Raw genomic sequence first — 20637 nt, 5'->3', positions numbered from 1 at the left:
ACACGTCACATTGTTGTCACTCAGACAGACAGACGATTAACCATGATAGCGGCAGTTTGCACACAGGGTGGTCGCAAACGGCGAGAGGACCTATGGGTGCATTTCAAATATATGTCTTTTATGTCTAAAACCATTCCTTCATTATTGTAATTATTGGTGAAAATAGTCGATCCGGAAGCTCACAATGTGTTGAACTACAGAGCTGCTATTTTCACAACTTATAAGTGACACTACCCAACAGCAAAATACTTACTGACCTACATTAATTTGTTAAAAGACTACTTTTTCCCCTTTTTTTGACTAAAACCTTTTTGACTTTTCGTCGACTAAAATTGGACTAAAACTATCACATATAGAAGTGACTAAAATTTGACTAAAACTAATAAGCATTTTAGTCCAAAAGACTAAGACTAAGACTAAATCTAAGATGGTTGTCAAAAACAACACTGGTGAGCAACACATCATTTAGTTTCTAAATGAATCCGGGTTTTGAACGGATCCAATTATTCAATAGCCTATTCATAAGCTGAGCCATTTACTTCATTCCTTTATGAATCAGCCATTTGAACCAATTTAATGAATTATAAAGACATTTACCACTGCCTGCTGGCAGTTTTAGTTTCTTATTTAGATTATTATAACATTAAAAAAAGATTGTTAACTAAGCTGTTTTGGACTTCCATTGTATGAACAAAAAATACTCAGATGTTTCTCTAACTATTAGGGCTGTGCAATATGGACAAAATAATATTTGCGATTTTTTTTTGAACGAATATTGCGATTGTGTTTTTTTTTTTTGCAATTTTGGCAACTGTTTTTGCTTTTTCAAACAAGCTACATACATACATTCTAAATGTATTCAGTGCACAAGAAGTGCATAACAAAACATTTCACAATGAAATAACATAGTATTAAGTTTAATAAACAAAACTGTTGTAAAATTGTCTTTAAAACAGACAACATAAAATAAATTAGCCATGTTACTTTTTTTCCCGGTACTTTAGCCTACTTTGTGTAATAACGAAAACATTCATTTCAGTGGAAAAATAAGTCCAAAACTCTCTATTTTAACATTTTGAGGGCTCTACAATCTTTTTTTTTTAGAAATTCTTATGTGCTTTAATTTTTCTGATAATCAAAAAGCATAAACATTTATTTATTTTTAATCAAATGAAAAATAAACCCTTTTAATTTTTGGCAAACAAACAGAAGTTTACTGTTAAAATCAATACATGGAGGAAAAATTATATTCAGTTTAAATCGTTTAAATAATAATTGTAGTGTTTTTTCTACAATTAAGTGGTTAATCTTGTTGTAATATTTATTTTTTTATCATATATATTGTTTTATGTATGTTTTGTACATTATACTGTACAAAAGTAATACAAGACTAATATTGATCTGTTTCATGTTAAACCGTACTTTTATTTTGACAGGTTGCCGTGAAGTGTACACTGTACAGTATGATATGATGCTAGTTTTCTCAAATGAAACGGTAAAAGTGACACTCACAGCAGCTTTGGAGATTGAGTTTATCTGTTCATGTTAGATGCAAATGCCAAAAATTAGAGGGAGCTTCACGAGTGCTTCAGTATGCATGTAGTAAAAAAAAAAAAAACACGCCTCTGCCATTCATACATACAGAAGCAAACGGAACATGCAGGATTCATATTAAAACGGTCTTTTTGCATTTCAGTTTTCACAGACACTAGTCCATATCGCGATTTGAATTAAGTGACAGACCAACTTTTGATTTATTCATCCAAAAATCAACGAATTCTGTGGCATTTCGCGCTATAGTAAATTCCGTTTTTATGAATGGAGTCCGCGATCCAGTCCGTGTTTTCGCGGAGGAGACAACGTGCGACCATGTAGAAATGAAATTACATGCCTTCGTGTAAATAAGATTGCATATTAAGCTGTATATGTAACGACAGTGTTCAAAGTATTAGTTTTCAAATTGCACAAGATGTTAAAATTTGTTTTGAAATCATAAATTAATATTCTGCAAGTAATTGTGTGACAGTTAGACTTTATCAATCAAATCCTCAAAATCCTCTAAATCATACTTTGTGTGAAAAGAAATAAAAAGTTGTCTGAGTTTTACTTCCTCTAGTGTTAATTTAAACTGGAAACTGCAGTGATTCGTACATATATGTACATTTTTCAGTTTTGCAGTAATGTGTATAAAGGGCACGTATTTCTGAGCCTAGGTAGTTTGTTTTTATGGGTGAATCTCACCAAACTTTTTTTTGCATTGTTACATTTTAGGACATTTAAGGACAATACAATTAAGGACATATTGGTTAGTCATTACTGTAAAGCAGCAAAAATTGTCGCGGCAATTTTTCATTTTCAATGAAGGTATGAGACGGTCTTTTGAAAATGTATTTCTTGCAAGAAAGGTCTACAGTCATACAGTCATTCAGGTTGGCTGCAGTGTGCGACAAAGAGGAAATACATTGACTCAGCATTTATACCCTAATCAAATCAGGATGCCTCTCTCTCATCCAGCCACAATGCATATTCAACATATGTGTCCATTTAAGGTATCCAACTATGTTCTAAGTATTTAATGCAGGCATTTTGATGCAAAGCAAGTTACATTGAATTATTTTTATTTATTTTATTTACTATTTGTGTTATTTAATACTAATAAATTACTGCTACAGTAAAGATTATCTGATGAGAACAGTGTTTTCTAATGAGAAACACTTGTCTTATAAGCATTTTAATAAGAAATTGGGAGAAAAATCTGTTTAATTAGCATGAGAACAGTGTTACAAATGCAAAAACTCTTTCTGAAATGCAAAATGCGTCTTATTGGCATAAAATGTGACCTAGACACATGGCATGTTGTGCGGCATGTGAAGTACACACTCAGCTCTCTCTTCGTAGCTCTTGTAGCCCACAGAGGATTGAGACAGAAGAACCAAGCGTGTCTAAATGTATTTATTTATACCAAGGAAAACACTGACATGCTCACAATGGCTGCTTTCAGAGTTTCAGATAAACTGAAGCAAGACTCTGTCACAGAATCTTGTGTTCTGTCTTTTAAATGAACACAGTAGAGTATTTGACCATTTAACTTGTATATGGAAAGCTGTAATTATTTTAAAAAGACCTTCTTTTGTGTAGTATAATGATAAAATGCTGACCCAGTTTATGACATAATTTGAATGGAATTAATTAAATAAGCGAGTTCAAGCAAATGCTATCTGTGTATAGTAGCTGGCAAAATGTAGTACGGTAGCATTTATAACCATGCTATTTGGCTTTTTTTCCTACCTAATCTCATGACAAAAACGTACCTGTGGAAACTTTTTTCCAAGGTGCGAAATGCGTACCAATAATTACATATCACTGCAGTTTCCAACAGAAATGAACACTAGAGACAGTAAAACAGTAGCTGTGGTTCCACTACCCTTTAATTTGCACAAACTGAAATTGCAAATTTAAAATACGGCTAATGGAAACGCATCAATTGCGCAAAAACTCCCATATATCACAGAAAAGTTTTTACGCTCACATGAAGTGCTTTTTCAGGCAATTCGAAAAACTAATATTTCACAAAACAGCAATGGAAACGTTTATTTTCACATTTACAGGTCACATTCGATTAAAGGGGTCATCGGATGCAAAACTCACTTTTACGTGTTGTTTGAACATTAATGTGTGTTGGCAGTTTGTGTACACAACCACCCTACTATGATAAAAATCCAACTGCGAAAGCGCAGATCCCGATCTACATATGCATCTATGTTCGTGCGAATCTCTCCTGATGCAGCTTCACTCACAGCAGAAGTGAGTTTAAGGGTTTTTATGCATCTTTGCAAACGGCCTTTCTTAATGTGCTTGTTGGCAAGCACAACGCAGCTAAATGCGGCTAAAGTAAACATTACAGCTCATAATCCCACATCAGAGAGGGGCAGGGCGAACAGAGCTCATTTGCATTTAAAGGCACCATGCAGTAAAATGAGTTGATGTTTTGCAGAGCTGATTTTGACAAGGTAAAGGGTGTTTTTTTACACTACTATTGAGAATTTTTAACCAAAGTGTATTATAGACTTTTCATTAAGACCCTAAAGAATCAAATGAACTTGTGGAAAATGGCCATCCGATGACCCCTTTAAGGATGCGGAATCCTTGGGTACAAATCCTGTGCAAAACATGACACATGATGAAAGAGCTAAAAAATGAGAGATTGAAAAACAAGCTAAAACGGCATGCTTGCGATTGCGTTTTTACGCCACATTCATTTTTGTTCATACTATCGGGTAGGTTTAGGTGTAGTGCAGATAGTACGTTATTTTAAAATGTCACGGACCATTGGCAATTTAGCACTATTTCATTTCAAGTCAGGACTGCGGTGACGCGTACAAAACCAATGTCACATAAAACGTACCATATGTACGTTCATCTGTTCCGGGGAGGTGGAAAAGAACACTCTTTTAGGGCAACTCATGGCAGTATTTCTTGCGAAAATGTTTCCACGGGTATGTTTTCGTTGTGAGATCTGGTTGTGTTTTTTTGACACCGCTTTACTGCTACCCAAACTATAAACAGATTTTTATTTTACACCCAGGGATCCTGCACCAGCCGATCAACTTCCATTGAAATAAATGGGAAGGCTAACAGATAATATAGACCTCCTTGCTTGCAGCATAAATCAGACTCTTACGTTGTGCATTTAAAAACCCTTTTCATGAGAAGACTACGTAATTGACTGGTGGTCTCTATTTTATGCCCCTCTCGTACCGTATACGGGAAACTTTCCTGTTTAAAATTCACAATGTCTCCTGATGGCAAGAATGGTTGGTTTCCTGCTGGATGATATCTCACTTGGCAAGCCCATTCTTTGCATGTTAAGCAAATAAGAGTCACATGATTCTGAGTCTCTGTGTATTCATCAGGTAAAAACGCACTCTGTGACTGAAAGTAAAGAGCCCTGAACGATAAGGAATCTGTTAACTGAGACTTAAGTGATTTTGTTGGTTACTGTATTTGAATTACCTGCATTTTAATCTCATAATATTTGCGAAATCTGAGCATTTTGAGAGATAATTATATATCAGAGAGAAGGTTCTCCCACAGAATTTGCATTTTACAAGAAAAATTATGTCATTCTGTTTGGACAAAGCACTGTTTTTACTATTTCATTAGTTTTTAGCTTATGTTTGTTTCTTGATTGATTTACTGTAAAATGTTATTTTGAAGAGCATTGTAACATAAAGCTACATATCCTATGAAGTGAACGTCTGTGGATCTCACAATGCAGACTTTAGTTGAAATAAAAATGTGTCATGTAATATTAAGTGATATGTGGGAACATGTTGGAGCCGTTCACTGGGAACTGAAAATAGAGCAGAGTTTGCTTTGTTAAGCAAAATTATTGCAAATCAGCTAATACTTAGCATATGAAGACAAAAAACTTGTCTGACTTGCTATAAATTCATTCAGCCCTTGACACGATTCAATAACATTAATTAGGGTTGCAACAACTAAATGATTAAATAGTTTATAAAATACGATAATGAAAATGACTATTTCTTTATTGATTAGTCAGTTTGTTCATTAACGATTTCTTTATTGATTAGTTGGGTGTTTTCAAAGTGCATAGAGATCCTCCATCAGCATTAAAAAATCCATATTTCTTTTTTTTTTCAGGTTAATTTCATGCACTTCGGCCGTAATTCTTCACAAAATCTGAAGACAAAGGAAAATAAGATTTTGCATAATTGTTTTGCATGGTTACATTATTTTCATGACAATTAAAAACATATTAGTTGTCATTACCAGAATTCAAATACTTTGTAAGTTGCCGCTACATGTAATGATACTTTCTGAAAAATAATAAGCAGTCCCTTGTAATCTTTGAAGAAATAGTCAATCAATCAAAGAAAAAAAATCTTCAGATTAATCAGCCGTGTTCATAATTTTGTTATGCGAGCATAATCACAAACAGACCTGCTGATCACAGCAAAACAATCGAACTGTCCTAACAAAGACGTTTTCATGAAAGGTTCCAGCTTTGCTCATGTTGAACGTTCAGACAGCCAGAGTTCATGCCCGTCTGTCACACTTGAGAGCTTAAAGCTGTCCCGCACGGCCAGGCAGTGGCCTTTTGTGTTTATGAGCGCTGGCTCTTTGGAGCTGGAAGACGGCCCCCTCATTAAACAGACATGGTCTGTGCAGAAAGATGGAGAGGACTGTGTTCCTGGCTGGGGCCCCTGGCCTGAAATGCTTTATAGCTCCTTTGGCAGGAAAAAAAGAAATGAAGGCTGGCGTGTTAATGATCTTTGTGATTTCTACAAAGGGATTGCTTTTGTGGTTCTGTAAAATTGATATTGCTTCACTACACATCAAAGTTATTATCTAGTTTCATATCTTTTTTAATGATTTTATGCAGTACATAAACATGCATCGCCTTCTGATATTGTCTTCTTGTGTTTAGAAACTGCTAGATCTAAGGAGTATTGGTGCCATTTAGATTGTTTTTATTTTTAATTTTTGCATTTGGGTTAACTTTACCATCATCAAATACTTAAAGTTAATTGTTAAAAACACTAATAATTGAATAACACTGTTTAATATAACATTTTAGAAAATTTCAAGATGAATATCTAATAGGGCTGGGTTTTGACATAAATGTTACGATTTGATTCAATTTTGATTCACAAACTTGAGATTCGATTCGATTTACGATTCGATATTGTTTATTAAAATTACACTCAATAAAGTTTTTATAATAATAAGGTTACAATTACATAATTATATTTCTGCTCCAATTCATTTTTTTTAAATATACACATTTAAATGGTGGCTGCCATAAAAACTTGATGGATTTTTTCAAACATAAACTGAAGAACCGTAAAAATGCTAATGAATATGTTATATGGTGTATGTATTTAGCAAAAAGCTCCTCTAGAGTTAATTTTTCTAGCTGTCTAAGTAATTAATGGTCACCAAAAATTTTTTTTCTGCTGGCAGAAATTCTCAAAAAGTCTCAATAATTCACAAAAAGTCTCAATATTATCCAAAGCAAATTTGGAGTCTCTAACTCAAACTTTCTAGCGCCACCAATAGGCCAAATTTGCACTCATATTTCTACTAATAACTTCTGAACTTTTCGAACTTGTCCTAGACGGTTTATCCGATTTTCACGAAATTGGCTCAGCTCATCCTTAGACAATGCTGGCAAAAAGTCTAAATCATTTGCAAAAAGTCTCAGTATTAACAATAGCAAATTTGGAGTCTCTAACTCTAACTCTTTAGCGCCACAAATAGGCCAAATTTGCACTCCTATTTCTAAGAAACTTTTGAATTTTTCGAACTTGTCCTAGACGGTTTGTCCGATTTTCACCATAATTTGCTCAGATCATCCTTAGACAAAATTAGACAAAATTCACCAAAAGTCTCAATAATTAGCAAAAGTCTCAGTATTAACTATAGCAAATTTGGAGTCTCTAACTCTAACTCTTTAGCTTCACAAATAGGCCAAATTTGCACTCCTATTTCTAAGAAACTTTTGAATTTTTCATACTTGTCCTAGATGGTTTGTCCGATTTTCACCATAATTTGCTCAGATCATCCTTAGACAATGCTGGCAAAAATTCACCAAAAGTCTCAATAATTAGCAAAAAGTCTCAATATTAACCATAGCAAATTTGGAGTCTCAAACTTTTTAGCACCACTAATAGGCCAAATTTGCAAGGCAAGGCAAGGCAAGTTTATTTATATAGCACATTTCATACACACAATGGCACTCATATTTCTGCAAATGTGATCTTTTTAAACTTGTCCTAGACTGTTTATTCGATTTTCACCAAAATTGTCTCAGATCATAATTAAATGCTGGCAAAATTCCCTAAAAGTCTCAATATTAACCATAGCAAATTTGGAGTCTCTTAACTCAAACTCTCTAGTTCCACCAATAGGCCAAAATTTCACTCATATTTCTGCTAATAACTTTTGAACTTTTAGAACTTGTCCTAGATGGTTTGTCCAATTTCCACCAAAATCATCTTTAAACAATGCTGGCAAAAATTCTCAAAAAGGCTCAGTAATTCACATAAAGTCTTAATATTAGCCATAACAAATTTAGAGTCTCTAACTCAAACTATTTTTTTTTTTCTGAGGTAAATGTGATGTTAAATGAGATTGTTCACAAGCTGTTATATTGACGTCTTTCCGTGGTTGAATCGCTAAGCAATTACATGAAATAAAGACGTATTTTGCTAAGTTGTACTCTTTGTTTTAACATGACTTCGGATGTTTATTCAGAAGTTTATTTTGTGCTGTAACTGGTATTAAAGCGGAGGAGATTATCAGTTTTCATTAGTGCTTTGTGCTGACGCTTCTCTTGAACTGCGGAGCTACAAGCGATTAAAAACGGCAAAACGGTATTTATTGTTTGGATACTGTAATAAAATGGACAGAATTTGAAACCTAAGACTTTGTTTCATATCAAAAGTAAGCACAAAGCTTATTGCTATTTATTGGATGGGAGGTGCGCTACAATGTTCTGTTCATTAAATGAAATAGGTTAGGCTAATAGATTCTTGGGATTTGAGAATCGATATTGTTTCATTAAAATGAGAATCAATGAAAATCAAGAAACCAATATTTTTTACCCAGCTGTAATATCTGTTTTCATACTGTACATCAAAATGTTGTCAATTTATTTTGTAGCTTTTAAACTTGATTTTAGTTTATTTGAGTGTTTTATTTTTTATTTATTCAAAATAGTGCAGGATTTTAATATCAACTATTTACATAAACTAAATCAAATATACATTAAAAGATGTTTAGATGATGCACATGTACATATGTAGCATATTTTAGTATGAACATACTCCATTTGTTTTTGGGCTTGAAAAAAACAACTAAAGCTCTGTAGGTGACTGAAACTTAACCAACCGTCAATATGCCATACTGGGATTGGTAATGCAAGAGCAGTCAATAGTAAAACTGTTTATTGGGGCCGACCAGAAAGAACCAGTTGAAACACTGTGTTGTTTCATTAAACTGTGCATTACGTATTTGAATTTGGTTGCACCTGTGTTTTTAGTCAATGTGGAAAGATATGAAGTCACATGGAAAACCTAGATAAAAGTGTAAAATAACATGTTTCATTTGACGCAAATTAGCACTAGCTGTTTCAAGGAGACATTTAACAGGGGTTACATTATACAAACACTGGCTTGTATTCTGAATAATGAATTGTCTGCCAAAATCATTTCTATTAGGAAAGTGCTCTACACTGAAGCGTTTATGGTGTTATTAAACATGTTGTCACCAAAAAATGATTTCAGCTTGGCCACTCTCTGAATGTGCACTATTGTGCTGTTGAGTTCTGTGTATGTGGCGACATGCCTAGACTTCCTGTTCGGTCATTATTCCATCATGGCATTTGGACCACAGTTATTGATTCCAGCAAATGGAGCCTCTTTATGTTTTGGCAGTGAATAATGAATGAGGAAAGCCATGCCTCCAGTGATATCCCCATCAGGATCTTCCTGTTTCTCGTGCGCGTACACCTATAGAATCCAAATGAGCCGGCGGCAGAGGAAGAGAAAACTTGAGAAGAAACCATTCATCATGAGGTAGACGGCGTAGACGCTCTGCCTGACGGATCATATAATCAAGCACAGTCTCGTGGGAGTCTCCCCGACCGCCACCATCTCTCTAGGCCAGATGTCTTTTATTTCGAAGAGTGTACACAAGGTCCAAAGAAACAGCTGACCTTTCCTCCCAAACATGAAGTAATAGTCACCGATTGGTACCATATTAACTTTTTCACAGTGGAAGCAATTGTTACTAGTCATAAGTGAGATGTGATTTATTGTGTACATGTTTTTGGAGTATTGATGAAGAATAAGTTAATCAAGAAAGTTTGACAGAAAACAGGGTGACCATACGTCCTTTTCCCCCCTGAAAAGTCCTGCTTTGGATTTCTAAATTGCCTAAAATGGCTTTGTTAACCTGTTGATGTGTTCTATATAGTCTTTAAATAGTATTAGGGGCCAACCACTGTATCCATTGGTCGTCGTCGTCTTCTTCTTCCACTCTGGGAGTCTATGGCAGCCACTTGTGAGAAAGTTATGAATTTTGGCACACAGATAACTGGCAATTTTTCTCAAAAGTCTCAGTAATTCACAAAAAGTCTCAGTATTAACCATAGCAAATTTGGAGTCTCTAACTCAAACTCTCTAGCGCCACCAATAGGCCAAAAATGCACTCATATTTCTGCAAATAACTTTTAAACATTTCAAACTTGTCCCAGATAGTTTGTCTGTTGTCAGTTGTCTTTTCACCAAAATTGTCTCAGATCAGTGCTGGCAGAAATTCTCAAAAGGTCTCAGTAATTCGCAAAAAGTCTCAATATTAACCATAGCAAATTTGGAGTCTCAAACTCTTTTGCACCACAAATAGGCCAAAATTTCAATCATATTTCTGCTAATAACTTTTGAACTTTTAGAACTTGTCCTAGACGGTTTGTCCAATTTTCACCAAAATTGACTCGGATCCTCCTTCTCAAAAAGGCTCAATAATTCATGCAAAGTCTCAATATTAACCACAACAAATTTGGAGTTTCTAACTCAAAACTTTCTAGTGCCACCAATAGGCCAAATTCGCTGCCATATTTTAGTCAATAACTTTTGACCTTTTCGTACTTGTCCTAGATGGTTTGTCCGATTTTCACCAAAATTGGCTCAGCTCATCCTTAGACAGTGCTGCCAGAATTTCTTAAAAAATCTCAATAATTCACAAAAAGTCTCAATTTTAACCATAGCAAGTTTGGAGTCTTAAACTTTTTAGCACCACCAATAGGCCAAAATTTCAATCATATTTCTGTTAATAACTTTTGAACCTTTCGAACTTGTCCTAGACGGTTTGTTCAATTTTCACCAAAATTGGCTTAGATCATACTTAAATGCTGGAAAAATTCCCAAAAAGTCTCAATATTAATCATAGCAAATTTGGAGTCTCTTAACTCTCTAGTTCCACCAATAGGCCAAAATCTCACTCATATTTCTGCTAATAACTTTTGAACTTTCAGAACTTATCCTAGATGGTTTGTCCAATTTCCACCAAAATTGGCTCAGCTCATCCTTAGTGCTGCCAGAATTTCTTAAAAAGTCTCAGTAATTTGCAAAAAGTCTCAATATTAACCATAACAAATTTGGAGTCTCTAACTCAAACTTTCTAGTGCCACCAATAGGTCAAATTTGCACTCATATTTCTACAATTTTTTTTTTTACTTTTCGAACTTGTCCTAGACAGTTTGTCCAATTTTCACCAAAACTGGCTCAGCTCAACCTTAGACAATGCTGGCAAAAAGTCTCAATAATTTGCAATAAGTCTCAGTATTTACCATAGCAAATTTGGAGTCTATAACTCAAACTCTCTAGCGCCACCATTCCATTTTTTGAACTTGTCCTAGATGGTTTGTCTGATTTTCACCAAAATTGGCTCAGGTCATCCTTAGACAATGCTGGCAAAAATTCTCCAAAAGTCTCAATAATTCACAAAAAGTCTCAATACTGACCTTTTCGTACTTGTCCTAGATGGTTTGTCTGATTTTCACCAAAATTGGCTCAGCTCATCCTTAGACAATGCTGGCAAAAATTCTCCATAAGTCTCAATAATTCACAAAAAGTCTCAATACTGACCTTTTCATACTTGTTCTAGATGGTTTGTGCAATTTTCACCAAAATTGGCTCAGCTCATCCTTAGACAATGCTGGCAAAAATTCTCAAAATGTCTCAATAATTCGCAAGAAGTCTCAATATTAACCATAGCAAACTTGGAGTCTCTAACTCAAACTCTCCGCCACCAATAGGCCAAATTTGCACTCAATTTCTGCTGATAGCATTTGAACTTTTCGAACTTGTACTAGATGTTTGTCTGATTGTCACCAAAGTTGGCTCAGATCATTTTCAGACAACGCTGGCAAAAATTTATCAAAAACTTTTTTTTATACCAAACCGTTTTCATAAAGCATGTAAACAAATTTGACAAAATTTTGCGCAAAAATTACATGAGGCTATATCGTCTCAACGCTTTAGCGGATTCAGACCAAACTTGGTACGTGTTATACCAAGCATTACTCAAGGGCACATGTGTAGTTTCAACACAACAAAATATATACAAATTTGACATTTTTGGTTTATATTTTCTGAAAAGTTTGGCCAAAAATCATAAGTGTGATCTCAATACATTCAGAGTAACATACCGTATTAAATGATACCAAATTTTCTCTGTCAGCCATTTTATGCATGGACCATTTCAAATTTGTAGTTTTTGTAGGCAAAAAACTGTATAAATAAACAGAGATTTTCAGTCATTTTCATGATGTTTTGAGCATTTAAGTATAATTGGTGTGTGAAAGTGCGAATATGAATGCTCTCCCTGACTTGCAAAGTGATTCACTGGGCAAGTATACAGTACAGCACAATTGTAGTAGTTTTTTACTAGCCCAGACCTTTTCCAAATCCTAGCTTTGCTTTGCCTGACATGTTTTAATGTTTATTCTTCATGTCAGGAGTACACTTACAGCATAGCGTAAAACATTTGTGTTTTAATGGTGTTTCTACAAGTGTCACTGCATTCTTAGAGTTATAATGCAAAGACAAGCACAAGTTGCCGTTGGCTGCTCATTAAATAAAACAGCTCAGTGGAGGTTTGCTGTTTATGGGCACTGGTCATTTCACATTGACTTTAATGATCGTACGCTGTTTGGCCTTTGTTGCCATGGCGTGCTCACGAGAGCGATTGCTTCAGGCTACGTGTGATTAATGACATGGAGCTGCTGTTTTAGATGAAGCAACTTCTTGCCGTCGCCGTTTCATCTCTGTGCATCATTTACCTCCACTGACGTGATGCTGTTGTTTTTGTTTCCCTTCCAGTTGAGAGGGAGGTGGTGCAGAAGAGAACATTCACCAGATGGATGAATCTACATCTAGAGAAGGTCAGTAAGAATTCATTTGGATCTTATGAACCTAGAAGAAAGTGTTAATAGACTTCAGATGTTCAGATTTTCCTCGTTGTGCACAGATAAAGCCGTCTCTGTGCTGGTCACACATAGCCTACTACAAACAGGAAATGTATACCCCTGTCTCTGCTGAATTATTAATGAAGGAAATTGAAATTGTAATTTCTTAGCATTAATTATACATGAGGTAAAAACATTAACCTAGATTGTAGGAAGAATATTAGGGCTGAGGAAATTTTTGGGGGGAAGTAGTGGTTTAAATGTATTATTGTACTTTTATAAGTGTTATTACTAAGTAAGATTTTTAATGTTTTTTAAAGAAGTCTCTTCTGCTCACCAAGCCTGCATTTATTTGATCAAAAGTTCAGCAAAAACAGTAAAAATATGAAATAATTTTACTAGTTAAAATAACGGTTTTCTATTTGAATATTTTTTTAAATGTAATTTATTCCTGTGATTTCAAAGCTGAATTTTTAGCATCATTACTCCAGTCACATGATCCTTCAGAAATTATTCTAATATTCTGATTTGCTGCTCAAAAAAAACATTTATCATTATTATGATGCTGAAAACCGCAGAGTAGATTTTTTTAGGTTTCTTTGATGAATAGAAAGTTTAAAATAACTTCAGAAATAGAAATCTTCTGTAATATTATAAATGTCTTTATCATCACTTTTGATCATTTTAAAGCATCCTTACTAAATAAAAGTATTAATTTCTATCATTTCTTTCCCAATAAATAAATAAATAAATAAATAAAATAAAAATTATATTGACTCCAAACTTTTGAATGGTATAGTGTATAATATTTCAAAATCTTTTTATTTCAGAAAAATGCTGATCTTTGGATCTTTCTATTCATCAAAGAATCCTGAAAAAATATACTCAACTGTTTTAAATATTGATGCTAATAATAATAATAATAAATGTTTCTTGAACAGCAAATCAGCATATTAGAATGATTTCTGAAGGATCATGTGAAGACTAAAATAATGATACTGAAAATTTAGCTTTGATCACAGGAAAAATTATTTTTAAATATATTAAATTAGAAAGCAGTATTTTAAATAGTAAAAATATTTCACAATATTACTACTTTTGCTATACTTTGGATCAAATAAATGCAGACTTGGTGAGCAGAAGATACTTCTTTAAAAAACATAAAAAATCTTTTGGTTGGTAGTTTATATATATTTTTTTATATATATTTGCTATAGCTTACCTTTTTATTTTACAAATTAATGTAGGATACTTATTAAGATTATTTTTATGTAAAATAATAAAAAATATTATTTTAAAATACCTTTATTTTTCTTTTCTTTTTTTAATATTCTTTGATTTTTACCCTCTGAAGCTCCCTTCTTTCACTTTCACTCTCAGATTTTTCCTCCTCCTCTTATTAGTTACCAGAAATGGCGAGACGGACACAAAACACACATATGCGCGCACACACACACACACACACACACACACACACACACACACACACACACACACACACACATATTTGCATGAGGCATTAGTCATTGAGCGCAACGGTAGGGCGACTCGTTTAAGCCTGCTCTTTTGTTTTCTCTGGCAGCCCTCCGCTGGTCTTCTTGTGTTGTAGACAGCTTATAGATTGTAGAGCTGCCATTCTTCAGAGCCTCATAATACTGACTGAAAACACTCAGCGATGAATCCTTTGTTTTCATACACAATGTCGCTCTATTCTGGGACCCCGAGTTTGGCTTCTTCTCAAAACTGCGACCCACTATTGGACAATTACACTCTGTCTGGTCTGTTTTGGTGGAAAATTTCACCCTTAACCCTACAGTTTCCACTGTTGTCCCTTCATATCCTTTTAATACTGAGAAATGTTATTGTTGAAGATAAGAGTGAGATTTTTCACAATACACATATACATGTGTTGGCTTGTTTTAAATCACAAATACTGTAAATGAAATTACTCAGAATGAAACTTTACTTCTCAGAGTTCTCCGTTTTGTTTTAAGTATCAACTTTGTCTTAGTGTCTAAAATTTCACTTTCACTTTTTTTTCTTAAATATAATGTTTTAGTTTATATTGAAGTCTAATATTTATTGAAAATGCACAATTTGCAAGTTTAAATACTGAAAATGCATGTGTTTTTTGGTGTGCAGTGCAACCCTCGTTTGGAGGTGCGCGATCTGTTTCGTGATATCCAGGATGGAAAGATTCTGATGGCTCTACTTGAGGAACTCTCGGGATGCAAACTGGTAAGAATCATTTCAGCAGAATTTCTGAATCACATTACTTCATCTGTTCCCATGAACGACTAAGAAAACGCTGACCTTTGACTTTCCAGCTGCATGGCTTTAAGCCATCCTCACATCGTATTTTTAGGCTCAATAACATCGCCAAGGTATTGACATTTCTGGAAGAAAGAAACGTAAGTATCGTTTGACGTCTCACACCCTTACAAAAAGCAAATAAAACACCCTGGATGATTCTCCTGAAAGTGTGATAAATCTGTTTCTGGTTATAGGTGAAATTAGTCAGCATTGATGCAACAGATATCGCAGATGGCAATTCATCCATTGTGCTTGGGCTTATCTGGAACATCATACTGTTTTTCCAGGTAGAGTAATCTTGCTTTTTAACTGCATATTTATTTATTTCTACATCTTGATGGTTCTAATTGGATTTAGTTGGGTTAATCAATAGATTAACTGTGACTTGAGTCATTCCTGGTTAAAGTCAAAAATTTACATACACCTTGCAGAATCTGCAAAATGATAATTCTTTTGCCAAAATAAGAGGGATCATATAAAATGCATGTTATTTTTTACTTAGTACTGACCTGAATAAGATATTCCACATAAAAGACGTTTACATATAGTCCACAAGTAAAAATAATAGTTGAATTTTTAAAAATGTTCCCCGTTTAAAAGTTCACATAAACTTGATTCTCAACACTGAATGATTTAAAGCTGTGGTTTTTTGTTTAGTGATAGTTATTCATGAGTCCCTTGTTTGTCCTGAACAGTTAAACTGCCTGATGTTCTTCAGAAAAATCCTTCAGGCCCCACAAATCTAGTTGTTTTTCAGCATTTTTGTGTATTGGAACCCTTTCCAACAATGACTGTATGATTTTGAGATCCATCTTTTCACACTGAGGACAACTGAGGGACTCATATGCAACTATTACAGAAAGTTCAAACGCTCACTGATGCTTCCGAAGGAAACACAATGCATTAAGAGCCGGGTAAATTTCACTTATTTTGTCTTCTTCGAAACATGTATCTTCTGTAGCTTCTGAAGGGCAGTACTGAATGAAAAAAAAAATGATATCTAGGCAAAAATAAGAAACTCTTCATTCTGTTTAAAAGTTTTCACCCCCTGGCTCTTAATGCATCGATTTTTCCTTCTGGAGCATGAAAAGATGGATCTCGAAATTGTTGGAAAGGGTTCAAATGCACAAAAATGCTGAAAAACCACAGAATTTGTGGGACCTGAAGGATTTTTCTGAAGAACAGCAGGCAGTTTAACTGTTCAGGACAAACAAGGGACTCGTGAACAACTATCACTAAACCAAAAAAACAGCTGTTAATCATTCAGGTAACAACACAGTATTGACAATCAAGTGTATGTAAACTTTTAAACAGGGTCCTTTTTATAAACTCAACTATTATTTTCTCTTGTGCACTATATTTAAGCGTCTTTTATGTGAAATATCTTATTCAGGTGAGTACTAAATAAAAAAGAACATGCATTTTGTATAATTCCTCATATTTTGATAAAATAATTAACATTTTGCAGACAGGTGTATGCAAACTTTTGACTTCAACTGTATGTGATTTTGAAGTGGTTGTGGGAAACGATCAAGGTCTAATTGGACCAACGATTTCTTTTTCAGCAACTTTTGAATCTTTTGGCAATCACGTAATGGTGGATTAGTGTCCAAATGTGCGCTAATCTTATCTTGTTTTTGAGACAGAGCAACTCTTTTATCACTGATGTCTAGTCAGTGTCAAGATAGGACCAAAGGGTTTACTTAGCAGCATGACAGGAAATGCCACCCCGCTGAGTAAATGCTTGTCATGTACTTGTTCAGTAATGACCTGTTTGTATTCCAGATCAAGGAACTCACAGGGAACATTAAGAGTCAGTTCCCTTCCTCCTCCAGCCTGTCATCCATACCCACCAGCTCCGATTCAGACACTTCCCATTCCAGCACGCCCTCAGATGAGAGGAAGCCCAATATTGCTCCAAGAGGTCATGGAAGGGTCATCAAGACCCTTCTCCAATGGGTCCAAAGACGTACTAGAAAGTAAAAAAAGATTTTAGTGAAAACTAAAAATTATATATTTTTTTTAATTAGGACTGGCCCGATTTAGGATCTGTGCTGCTTTGTTCTTCCAGATATGGAGTTGCTGTGCAGGACTTTGGAAAGAGCTGGACAAGTGGTCTGGCTTTCCTTGCTGTGATTAAGTCCATTGACCCTAGTTTGGTGGATATGAGGAGGGCTTTGCTCCGAACATCCAGAGAGAACATCGAGGAAGCCTTCAGAACAGCACACTACAGTCTTGGCATCCCAAGACTCCTAGAACCGGAGGGTAAATATCAAAGTGTTAGATGATGGCCCCAAATATATATGTACACTGAAGTCACACTTAAAAATAAATGTAATTGCATTAGATATCAAAATCAAGTAGCATCTGTAAACAAATGATGAAAACCTTTCTCACAACTAAGTTGTCTTCTACAATTTAACATTTAATCATACATACGAGTAAATGTGTTTAATAAATGTACACTGCCATGTTTAAATTTAGGATCAGTAAGATTTTAAAATGTCTTTTCTGCTCATCAAGGCTGTGTTTATTTGATTAAAAATGCATAAAAATTATTTATTACTAATAATTCTAAATTATTATTTATTTCTATGATAACAAAGACTTATATTGTTAGAAAAGATTTCTGTTTTGAATAAATGCTGTTTCTTTTAACTTTTTATTCATCAAAGAATCCTGAAAAAACTATCACAGGTTCCAAAAAAATATTAACCAGCACAACTGTTTCCAGCGTTGCTAATAAATCAGCATATTAGAATGATTTCTGAAGGTTCATTTGACACTGAAGATTGTAAAAAAAATATATATTAAAATAGAAAACTGTTATTTTAAATTGCAATTATATTTCATAATACATTACCTTTTCTGTATTTTTTTTTTTTTTCAAATAAATGGATTAAATGCTTATGATGATCCTCATGTTTGCTAAACATTAATACATTAAAATGTTAAATTAATAACACTTGTTATTATGTTATGTCAAGCAAAATATAGTCAATATTCAAGTGAGGCTGTGTCCAAATACCTTTTGGGGTCACGGCATTATTTATGTAACAAAATGTATCTCAGCTACCTTCCATTTGTTATATAGCTTTGAAATACATTTCCACAGTTTAACTAAAAATGATGTGATGTAACTCCTCAGATGTGATGTTGAATCCCCCTGATGAACAGTCCATAATGACCTATGTGTCCCAGTTTTTGGAGCACTTTCCTGGAATTGAGGAGGTAGGAACTTTTAAACAAATTACAACATCACTTCAAGTCTTGTACATCTTAACTAAATGTGCTTTGTTTGATTGTTTTCTCCAGGATGACACGTCAGATATTCTGGAGCGAAATAAAGCCGGCGTTCGAATGAACGAACCTCCTGTTCGGAATGGAGTACAGAGGAAACGGGAGTCTTACATGGTCAAGGGAGACGTGGTTCGGCCGCCACCCAAGATCTTCATTTCCTCAGTGTCTGAAGATCGTGAGCAGATCACATCCCCAGTCCTTTCACAGCCCCCTGAGGACAAGCCTTGGATGAGAAAACCATCGTCGGTGGGTTCAAGTCCCAGTCCTGCAAATGAAAAGCCCAGCTTGGACTTAAACACAGATACAGTGGTGTCCACCACAAGCTCTCCGCAACCTTCATTCTCGGATTCTGCTGTCAACTCACCCGACTCGTGGAGTGAGGTACTTAGCGAGACTACTAACTCTCACCAGATCAGTGAGGATCCCGTAAGCGAGAGCAGTACTGCTGGTGCTGTTGAAGTGACCTCCGATTTAGGTTCACCATTTTCGCCAGAGAGCACACCGGAGAATCATTTAGACCGTGAGCTTTTCATAGATGAGGGAAACTACTCCCTTGGCTCCATGGATAGTTTACATGCCAAATCCACTGCGCCATCTGAGGAGGATGATGCTTACAAATACATCTTAGACCTGAAAGAAGAACAATCTGCTAACCATTTGCCCTGTGACGACATGAGGAATAAATCAGATGCAGAATGTTTAGAACAAATTGAAACCAATCCTTTGGAGCACCAAGAACCAGTCAAGCCATCAATTGATGATCCTTCATGTTTGGAAAGTGACTCAGGATACTTTCAGGATAATAAGGAAGAAATGGCATCTCAACCTGAGGTTGAGAGTCTACTCACTTCCACTGTTGAAGAAGAAGTGAGTGAAGTTCTAGAATCTGAAGCTTTTCAGGACAACGTTGAGTCTTCCAATACAGAAGCCATGCAGATGGACGCTCTCGAATTGACAGATGGACCTGAGGAGAAGCCTTTCATATTTGAGGATGAGCCCGAATGTCCAGTTCTAAAATACGAGAGGGTTTCCATATCAGGAAGTGAGGAGGATCTTAAACAGAGCACTGATCTGCCTGAAGAACCGACAGAGGAACCAGACAAAATCCTTTCAAATGGTCATTCTGAAACAGAAATCAGTGACCTCTGTGATGGGGAACAAAAAGCTGTCTTTGAAAGTGAGGTGAAGGATGTGGTATTCGAGGAGGAGCCCGAAGAACCTCCGATCTCAGATCGGAGCCAAACAGAAGTTGAGGATGAAGATCAAGTGTGTTATATGTGTGGAGGTCCAGTGGCCAAGAGCTTGAGCGAACAGGGCGATTGTCTGTCCCATTCAAACTCAACCGAGAAGGACTGCAATTCAGACTCGAGACTTTTCAGTGAATCAGAAGGAGGTGGAAACTTTGAGGACAATTCAAAGGAAAAGAACAATGAGTTAAACGGAACTGTAAGTGATCTCAAGAATGAGCCAAGAGAGAGTAAAGGTATTCATGAAGATCTGCTTATTATAGGTAAGAGCGACTTGGAAAGTGGGTCAGACGGCATAAGGAGGACAGAGTTTTCCCACAATACGAATGGAGAAAGCCAAGCTCAGGTTTCAGACAATATGGAGCCTGGAGGGGCCAAGGAAAACAGACCTGTATCAGTAGTGGACTCCCACTACACTGTTCTGAATTCAGTTACTGAGGAGTCTCTTTCTGACACCAACATCCATGCTGGAGAAAGCGACTCTACACCGTCCCAAAGCCCAAACAGACAGCGTCTAGAGGTGTCCAGCACTGAACTGCCAATTGAAGAGGAAACTGAAGACTCAAGGTTTATTATTGGTGTCCGTGGATACCCTGAAAGACGTCCTGCAGAGTTACGCTTGTCCCTCAGCATGACTCCGCTGCAGCCGGCACCTCCCAAGCGTTCACTTACTGAATCGGATACAGACACGGAAGATGCTTCAGACGACCATGGCAAGGGATTTAAGTCGAGAAAGGTTATTTTTCAGTCTTACTTTTTCCTTTGGCCTAGAAAACAAGA

The 20637-nt window shown here is 35.5% G+C and overlaps 1 protein-coding gene across 1 annotated transcript in view; it reads left to right on the top strand.

Moving 5' to 3' along the window:
- LOC141295690 (uncharacterized) overlaps positions 1-20637 on the top strand; it is a 36914-nt gene that overhangs the window by 10541 nt on the left and 5736 nt on the right. Inside the window, exons 2-9 of the mRNA XM_073826948.1 lie at positions 12912-12973; positions 15140-15235; positions 15325-15408; positions 15505-15597; positions 17096-17289; positions 17382-17575; positions 18459-18541; positions 18626-20593. Of these exons, the coding sequence (XP_073683049.1) occupies positions 12912-12973; positions 15140-15235; positions 15325-15408; positions 15505-15597; positions 17096-17289; positions 17382-17575; positions 18459-18541; positions 18626-20593 (2774 nt within the window). The remainder of the gene's footprint in view (positions 1-12911; positions 12974-15139; positions 15236-15324; positions 15409-15504; positions 15598-17095; positions 17290-17381; positions 17576-18458; positions 18542-18625; positions 20594-20637) is intronic.

Source organism: Garra rufa, chromosome 21 (assembly GCF_049309525.1).
Source record: "Garra rufa chromosome 21, GarRuf1.0, whole genome shotgun sequence".
Lineage (NCBI taxonomy): Eukaryota > Metazoa > Chordata > Actinopteri > Cypriniformes > Cyprinidae > Garra > Garra rufa.
The sequence above is the reverse complement of the archived record's forward strand: the minus strand, read 5'-3'. Positions and strand labels throughout refer to the sequence as shown.